Source organism: Sinocyclocheilus grahami, unplaced genomic scaffold, assembly GCF_001515645.1.
Source record: "Sinocyclocheilus grahami isolate Dianchi unplaced genomic scaffold, SAMN03320097.WGS_v1.1 scaffold1859.1, whole genome shotgun sequence".
NCBI lineage: Eukaryota > Metazoa > Chordata > Actinopteri > Cypriniformes > Cyprinidae > Sinocyclocheilus > Sinocyclocheilus grahami.
Genome location: NW_015507038.1, coordinates 72930 through 82602, shown reverse-complemented (window position 1 = coordinate 82602; position 9673 = coordinate 72930). Strand labels below are relative to the sequence as shown.

At 47.2% G+C, this 9673-nt stretch overlaps 1 protein-coding gene across 5 annotated transcripts in view; it reads left to right on the top strand.

Annotated features, from left to right (window-relative positions):
* Window positions 1-9673, top strand: part of LOC107573067 (F-box/LRR-repeat protein 19-like) — a 23758-nt gene that overhangs the window by 5237 nt on the left and 8848 nt on the right. For 4 of the 5 annotated variants that reach the window (XM_016259504.1, XM_016259506.1, XM_016259502.1 and 1 more), the window contains exons 2-9: window positions 295-480; window positions 795-938; window positions 1020-1106; window positions 2119-2286; window positions 5226-5258; window positions 5355-6424; window positions 6964-7127; window positions 7527-7691. In XM_016259504.1, the coding sequence (XP_016114990.1) occupies window positions 310-480; window positions 795-938; window positions 1020-1106; window positions 2119-2286; window positions 5226-5258; window positions 5355-6424; window positions 6964-7127; window positions 7527-7691 (2002 nt within the window). In that variant the 5' untranslated portion in view covers window positions 295-309. The remainder of the gene's footprint in view (window positions 1-294; window positions 481-794; window positions 939-1019; window positions 1107-2118; window positions 2287-5225; window positions 5259-5354; window positions 6425-6963; window positions 7128-7526; window positions 7692-9673) is intronic. The other variant, XM_016259507.1, reaches the window with a different exon arrangement.

Sequence of the window (9673 nt, the reverse complement as noted above, 5' to 3'; positions counted from 1 at the left end):
CTTCTCCTTGTAATACCTGTCATACCTTTGTCATTATACAAATTTATGTCCTCATTTGTCACAAAAACGCTCACTCACTCACGCACGCACGCTCATATATATATATATATATATATATATATATTATGTATGTATGTATGCATTCATTTGTTTAGTAGTGTGTAGTTAGCTTTTTGTGTTTATAAAAGAGCAACTCCAGTCAGTCAGATATTATAGACGATAAAAAGAGCCGAGCATGTTCTGCAGACGTGTGGGACTGAGTTGAACACCTTGTGTTTTATGCTTGTTCTGCAGTTGAATGCAGAGGGGATGTCTGGCAGTAAGGTGCTGGGGGGGGCGCGGCGGCGGCGGACACGGTGCCGGCGCTGTCAGGCGTGTCTGCGGACCGAGTGCGGCGAGTGCCACTTCTGCAAGGACATGAAGAAGTTCGGTGGACCGGGCCGGATGAAGCAGTCCTGTCTGCTGCGGCAGTGCACTGCAGTAAGTCAAGCAAACCTGTGTCACATGCTCATACTCAAGCAGAAGACATCTTAACAGCCACTGCACACTTTCAGAGATTTCAGACATTTTCCCTTCAGTATGTAGATTTGTGTTTGTATTTGCTGTGGTTTAAAAGCATTCGAGCATGTGAGTATTTACACTGTGAAGCGTGGACTTGGGTGATTGTAGCGCCTCTGAATGCGGCTGGTGGTGGGGGACGCAGTAGTTTTGTGCTCCAGCTGTGATCAGTGCATCGTAACGGTTAGGATCAGAGCGTCTCGCGCTGGCTTCACTGACTCTGCTGCCCTCCTCAGCCGGTGTTGCCGCACACAGCCGTGTGTTTTGCATGCGGTGAAGCAGGGAAGGAGGACACGGTGGAGTCGGAGGAGGAGAAGTTCAGCCTCTCGCTCATGGAGTGCACCATCTGCAACGAGATCATCCACCCCAGCTGCCTCAAGGTTTGTGAGTTAAAACTGATTAAAAGTGAGCGCGTCTGAACTCTTAACGGCTGCTGATAACACGCTGAGCTCTCTCCTCAGATGGGCAAGTCTGAAGGCATTATTAATGATGAGATTCCAAACTGCTGGGAATGTCCAAAGTGCCACAAGGAGGGAAAGACCAGTAAGGTAAGACCGCACACAAATCCTGCACTGCCCCGTTCAGAGTGGGCCAGAACAGTTAGTCATCTCATTTGTTTTCTTCAAGACTGCTCATAACTTTATAAAGTCAGCTACAAAACGGTAGCGAGTCTGAAAAGTAAGACTGATAACCTCTTGTCTAACTGCTAGTTGCTCAAACTAGTTCTTAATCTTAACACAGTGTCTGTGTTTGAAAGGCCTCCATTCATTGACTGGCTGCATCCTTGTTTGAACGTTAGGTTTTCTGCTTTGGATTCCACTTTATTGCTGCAAATTCAGTTTTGTGACCTAGATAATGTTTTCTTGTTCTAAATTTGAGTTTTAATCAAAAGTTTTATGCATCAGTAAGAATGTGTAGGAAAGCACAACGCAGTCAGTCATGTTTTGCATGGGATGCCATCTTTCCAGCAGAGGTGCCTTTATTAATGTATGGAAGTACACCATAGCGGTACAGTTTCCAGCTGGTTGCATCTTTACTTAACTGTAAAGGGAACACATGGAAAAGCACACGTAACGTGGTGTATTAGTAGAGTGAAGGAGAGAGGCAGGAAGCAGTGTCATCAGGAGAAGAGCTTCTGTCGAGGTCTGAACTGTAGATGCAGTTGGCACGAGAGCGCCGTATATCACAGCTGACACGGCTAGACTTTCAGTATCATTCAGAAGTAGAGCTTCTGTGTCAGAGTCACGCAGTGAAGGCACAGATGCTCGGTTCACACAGCAGCCAGTGCACTTTCACCTCTCACAATGATTGATTCACCACTTGAGACATGTTGTCGTATAGGCAATATTAGTATTAATAGTAATTCTAGCCATCTAAACCAGAAGCATGTAGACTCGATGCTAAGGTTTGAGGTGTAAGCTCTGCGTGTGCGTGATGCCACTGCCTGTACTCACCACAGCTTTAGAAATGCCCTCCCTGACCCTGACTCGGCTCTGGAAGCATTCCTGTGTGTGGCCTTCACTGTAATAAACATCACACTAATGCAGGTCTGATGTTCAGGATCAAGGAGATGGTTTGGGGAAGAGGCGCATGGACAATGGGGAGGTGAGTCGCTGGAAGCTGACGGATGAGCCGCCTCCCAGTAAGAAGAAGAGCCTGTCTCTGGAAGACGGAGCCAGACGCAAGAAGGACAAGGAGCTTCCCCAGGAGAGCGGCTCCAGAAAGAAGGTGAGTGCAACAGAGCAGGTGTCCTCTTTCCTGCTGGCTCCAGATTCAGTTTCAGTGTGACGGGAGAGTTAACTATAGTGGTTGTTAGGGGTGGGCCAGACTACTCAACTAAACAACACTGCGCCTGCTAGTCCACACCGGAAAGACTAGTCATTTATTTATTTCTGTTTTGTTTTACATTTTTTTACAAAGGCTATGTTCAAATTAAGGTCATGTTAACGTTACATTTAAAGATTTTATATATATATATATCTGGAGTGGTGGGTTCAGAGGAATGTCCACTGTGAAGATATATTTGAACTTCTTTTTACTTTAAGCTATATGTGACCCTGGAGCACAAAACCAGTCATAAGGGTCAATTTTTTCGAAATTGAGATTTATACATAATCTTTCCATTGATTTATGGTTTGTTAGGAGCGGGCAATATTTGGCCGAGATACAACTATTTGAAAATCTGGAATCTGAGGGAGCAAAAAAATCTAAATATTGAGAAAATCATCTTTAAAGTTGTCCATGAAGTTCTTAGCAATGCATATTACTGATCATAAATGAAGTTTTGATATATTTACGGTAGGACATTTACAAAATATCTTCATGGAACATGATCTTTACTTAATATCCTAATGATTTTTGGCATAAAAGAAAAATCTATAATTTTGACCCATACAATGTATTGTTGGCTATTGCTACAAATATCCCCCAGTGACTTAACACTGCTTTTGTGCTGCAGGGTCACATATGTCATAAGCTTGCTCATGTACTGCTGGTTATGAGGGACACTAATGGTTATGTTATACTGGTTTAAAGGGGAAACACGATGAATGAAACTTACTTGACAACAACAGTTGTTATATCAGTGTCCTAACGAATAGAATACCCTTAAATAACATGCTAAACCTCAAGCTTTTCTCCTGATTTGGCCATCTGTCGTGTGTGCAGATGTTTTTCATGCACATGAAGCGTGTTCAAACCCGCACACACAAGCGGCTGCCAGTACAGCTTGACATGTGCTGACTTGTGTTGACCAGCATTTATTTCAGCTGTGTCCTGTTGGACATATACAGTATGTTGGGAATAATGGCTTAGTGAATGCTTGAGTTTAAATGTACATGGATCAAAATGTAGGGCAAGCATATCGCTGGTACATATAATATGAGCTTTTTTTCTGTGGGTTTCAGTATGGAACTGGACTCTTTGAGTCTTAGATTAAATAGGCTCTTTGATTGTATATACAGACAGTTTTTCGACATCTTTTGAGGGTTTGTTAGACTAGACAGTTACGAAATGTTCTGTTTTAATGTTAATGAAATTAGTTGTGATGCACATCCCTAGTAATTACAACCCGGTTCCAGGAGAGTTGGGATGTTTGGTGAAATGCCATAAAGTCAAGAACCTGTGATTTGTTCGTTCTCTTTAACCTTTATTTAATTGACTAAAGTACAAAGAAAAAAATCCAACGTGTTCACTGGCCACCTTAAAGTTATTTTGTAAATATAAACACATTTTGATTCTAAGGGCTGCAACACACTCTAAAAGAGTTGGGACAGAAGCATGTTTACCACCGCGTCATATCAACTTTCCTTTTCATTACAGTGTTGTTGTTGTTGTCCGATCTTTTAGAGGGGTCCTGTTATGCCCTTATGCAAAGTCTTGATTTGGTTTTTAGGCTATACTAGAATAGGTTTTCATGCACGATTGTTCCAAAAATGCATGATTTTTTTCATATTTTACGTTATTGCAGCACCTCTCTTCCCAGTCTGTCTTGAACGCCCTGTTTAGTTCCTGTTTCTCCTGCTGAAATATGAAATGTGCTCTGATTGGTTGGCTGGCCCAGTGCATTGTGGAGCGTGATCCTGAAGATCTCTTCTTCTTCATCTTCTCTATCGCAGCTCAGCCAGGCCTTGCCCGTGAGCGGGAATGATTTAATGAGTGACATTGAGACTTCACAATATCCAGAAGAAGCGTGCTGTAGTCCGAATGGACCATTGGCTGAAGTTCTTGAAAAGAGAATATCTCCCTTTAGAGCAGATCTTTTTTTATTCTCAAACAGCAACATTGCACACTAACCAAAACTAAAAAAGTGAACTCGCATAATAGGAGCTCTTTAACTGTCAACACTGCAGACTCATGTGTAACGTAAACGCAGAGGAATTTCCCTGCCACCAGAAATGTGACGGCACCTGTTATGTGATGCTGGTTTAATGTTTGTTGGCAGTGTCAGTGGTATGTCTTGCTAAACAATTCACTGAAAAACAACCGATACGTTATTGCAGCACCTCTCTTCCCAGTCTGTCTTGAACGCCCTGTTTAGTTCCTGTTTCTCCTGCTGAAATATGAAATGTGCTCTGATTGGTTGGCTGGCCCAGTGCATTGTGGAGCGTGATCCTGAAGATCTCTTCTTCTTCATCTTCTCTATCGCAGCTCAGCCAGGCCTTGCCCGTGAGCGGGAATGATTTAATGAGTGACATTGAGACTTCACAATATCCAGAAGAAGCGTGCTGTAGTCCGAATGGACCATTGGCTGAAGTTCTTGAAAAGAGAATATCTCCCTTTAGAGCAGATCTTTTTTTATTCTCAAACAGCAACATTGCACACTAACCAAAACTAAAAAAGTGAACTCGCATAATAGGAGCTCTTTAACTGTCAACACTGCAGACTCATGTGTAACGTAAACGCAGAGGAATTTCTCTGCCACCAGAAATGTGACGGCACCTGTTATGTGATGCTGGTTTAATGTTTGTTGGCAGTGTCAGTGGTATGTCTTGCTAAACAATTCACTGAAAAACTGGTCTGGTTTTTTATGTGTGTGTGTTTGTCCACAGTTTGTAGAGATGGTACTGAGCAGGAAGTCACGTCACTCATAACCATGCATGATCACTATTGTCATGAGCACTTGGGTCCTGTTTGAACACGCGTGTCTTTCTGTTTGTCTCCAACAGATCAAAGCTGCCCGCGATAAACACCTGAAGAAGGTACGACTCTTGAGATCTTGAGTCTTACTCTTGACGTGAAATGCAGAGTTGTGAGTTTCTTTCACTAGTGTAATCTTCTGTCTTGAACATCTTCAGCAGAAAGCCAAACCCAACTCCTCGGATTCTTCTGAAGCGAACGGGCCGAACTCTTCTCTGGGTGGTGGACACGGCTCTGCTGGAGGCTCCGGCGCGGCGCAGCCCTCGACCCCGAGCCAGGACCAGCGCTCGCATCACCGCGAGAAGCTGGAGCGCTTTAAACGCATGTGTCAGCTCCTGGAGCGAGTGCGCGACTCCAGCTCCTCATCCTCTTCCAGCTCCGAAAGCGGCTCGGAGTCAGACTCGGACTCTCCGTCTCCTGCCGCCGCCTCAGAACCTCCCTCTCCAGCTGCTGTGTACAGTGGCAGCATGCGAGACCGGAACCGGCGTCTGGCCGAGCTGGGCTTCAGTGCCAGTGAGGATTCTGACGGCGAGAGCGCAGCAGCAGACAGAGGAGAGGTGAATGCCCGGGTGCGTAGAGTGGTGGTGGACGCTGAAGCAGATGACGATGAGGACAGAGCAGGGGATCGGGGTCACAGGGTCAGTGCCGCGGACCCGTCCTCACCGCTGTCCGCTACACAGCTGCCGCCCTTCGGACACGGACACTTAGCAGGCCTGTCCTCATCCAAGCGCACTAACGGCCAGGACACTCGCAACGGCCGCACGCGAGTGGCTGGCAGAGAGCTGCAGGAGAAGGAGAACTCCAGCAGCAGTACTGTCACCAATCACCGGCACGCTGCTGTAAAGACTGCTCGTGGTAGCAGAATGCGAGGAGGAAGCCGGCAGGGCCAGAGCATTCCCTCAAGCAAGAGCACAGGTACAGCAGCAGCCGGCTCTGGGACTGCGAACGGAAAAAGTGGCACCTCTAACCCGGGGAGCGTGTCTCTGGCTCCGCATCGCTCGCAGCTGGTGAAGAGGAGTGCTGTGGCCGTGCCCTCGCCGCCGCGGCCGCTGCAGATGGAGCGACACCTGGTGCGACCCCCACCGGCCTGCCCTGAGCCACACTGCCTGCCGCTGGACAGCGGAGCCTCACACGTGCTGCCCCGGGACGTCTGGCTCCACGTCTTCCAGCACCTCAGTCAGCCGCAGCTGTGTGTCTGCATGCGTGTGTGCCGCACCTGGAGCCGCTGGTGAGACATCACACCCCTCACAATCACAGCTACGTCACTCTCACACTTACACTCTTACACTGCTTAATAATGCAAAGTATATACTCTGGTAAATTTGAAAGAGGTCACTTATTGATCACATTAGATGTACTATGAGGGCATTCTCTAAATCCAGCCTTCCTCTTCAGTCCAGAAAGAGCATTTATTAACACTAAACTGCAAAAATGGCACTGGTGGCACTAATTCAACAAAACACGAAACTGGTCCAGCTGACTTCAAAAATGGCAAGTAGTTGCTATGAATAGCGTATGATGACAGTTGTGAATCTTGGGAAACATTGCGGCAAGGCAAGGTGTCAGAAAGCCCCATGACATTACAGCAGCTCTCTTTAAACACAGCACAAATATTTATCCCTGAAAATACCAGTGGAAATTCCACTATCAGCACAAAAAATCTGCTATTTTTATAATAGTAAGATGGTGTTTTTTGCAGTTATTGACTGATAGATACAGTGCACCTCTGTGTCAGACGTCTGAAGCGTGTCGTGTGTTTGTGTGCAGGTGCTGTGATAAGAGGTTATGGACTCAGATCGATCTGAGCCGCCAGCGCTCCATAACTCCTCCCATGCTGAGCAGTATAATCCGTCGACAGCCTGTGTCTCTCAACCTGGGCTACACCAACATCTCCAAGAAACAGCTCATGTGGCTCATTAACCGTCTGCAAGGTAGGTCCTGCTCTTGATTCAGAGTGTTAATGTGAAGCGTCGTAAGTGTGTCTGAGCCTGCCGTCAGTACAGTACTGTAAGAACCCAGAGAAAGAGAAGTCTTCAAGAGCACTGATCTACATACAGCTCTGACAACAGTCCCAGGAGAAATCCTCTGGGCAGATGAGTGAAAAAGGGAAAAGTTGTTGTGAGAGAAATCCCAGACCAACTGGTCTGACCGAAGCGATGAAGGAAACAGAATGATTTTAAATGTGTAATTTGATAAGCATATTTAGATCAAATGAGCATTCCTGTAGCTCCTACAGTAGCGCAGGGCTCTAGCAATACCAAGGCCAGGGTTTGATTCTGATTGTGTGCTCAGTGATGATCTGGTGTCGACCTGTGCTCTGTGCTCCTCAGGGCTGCTGGAGCTGAACGTGGCGGGCTGCTCGTGGTCCTCGGTCTCAGCGCTCTGTCAGTCGGTGTGTCCCTGTCTGTGGCTGCTGGACCTCAGCTGGGTGGAGGATCTGAAAGACTCGCATCTGAGGGAGCTGCTGGCCCCGCCGAGCAACGACACACGCTCAGGTCACTCACACTCACACACACGGATACACACTCACTCACTCACTCACTCACACACAGAGACACACTCACTCACTCACACAGAGACACACTCACTCACTCACACAGAGACACACTCACACACACTCACACAGAGACACACTCACTCACTCACACAGAGACACACTCACTCACTCACACACAGAGAGAGACACACACTGAGAGACACGCACACTCACTCACTCGCACACTCACTCACTCACACAGACTCACTCACTCACACACAGACACACACACACACTCACTCACTCACTCACTCACATAGAGACACACTCACTCACTCACTTGCATAGAGACACACTCACTCACACAGACACACACACACTCACTCACTCACTCACTCACATAGAGACACACTCACTCACTCACTTGCATAGAGACACACTCACTCACACAGACACACACACACTCACTCACTCACTCACTCACATAGAGACACACTCACTCACTCACTTGCATAGAGACACACTCACTCACACAGACACACACACACTCACTCACTCACTCACTCACATAGAGACACACTCACTCACTCACTTGCATAGAGACACACTCACTCACACAGACACACACACACTCACTCACTCACACAGACTCACTCACTCACTCATGCACGCACGCACGCACGCACACTCTCACTCACTCACACACTCTCTCACTCACTCACACTCTCTCTCACTCACTCACACACTCTCACTCACTCACACACTCTCTCTCACTCACTCACTCTCACTCACTCACTCACTCATACAGAGACTCACTCACTCACTCACACACAGAGACACAATCACTCACTCACACACAGAGAGAGACACACACTGAGAGACACGCACACTCACTCACTCGCACACTCACTCACTCACACAGACTCACTCACTCACACACAGAGAGAGACACACACTGAGAGACACGCACACTCACTCACTCGCACACTCACTCACTCACACAGACTCACTCACTCACACACAGACACACACACACACTCACTCACTCACTCACTCACATAGAGGCTCACTCACTCACATAGAGACACACTCACTCACACACATAGAGACACACTCACTCACTCACTCACATAGAGACACACTCACTCACTCACTTGCATAGAGACACACTCACTCACACAGACACACACACACTCACTCACTCACACAGACTCACACGCGCACACACTCACTCGCGTGCGCATGCACACTCTCACTCACTCACTCTCACTCACTCACTCACACACACACACAGACTCACTCACTCACACACAGACACACACACACACTCACTCACTCACTCACTCACATAGAGGCTCACTCACTCACATAGAGACACACTCACTCACACACATAGAGACACACTCACTCACTCACTCACATAGAGACACACTCACTCACACACATAGAGACACACTCACTCACTCACTCACATAGAGACACACTCACTCACTCACTTGCATAGAGACACACTCACTCACACAGACACACACACACTCACTCACTCACACAGACTCACACGCGCACACACTCACTCGCGTGCGCATGCACACTCTCACTCACTCACTCTCACTCACTCACTCACACACACACAGAGACTCACTCACACACACAGAGACACTCACTCACTCACTCATGCACGCACGCACACTCTCACTCACTCACACACTCTCTCTCGCTCACACACTCTCACTCACTCACACACTCTCTCACTCACTCACACACTCTCTCTCACTCACTCACTCTCACTCACTCACTCACACACACACAGAGACTCACTCACACACACAGAGACACTCACTCACTCACTCATGCACGCACGCACACTCTCACTCACTCACACACTCTCACTCACTCACACACTCTCTAACTCACTCACACACTCTCTCTCACTCACACACTCTCTAACTCACTCACACACTCTCACTCACTCACTCACTCACTCACTCACACACTCACTCA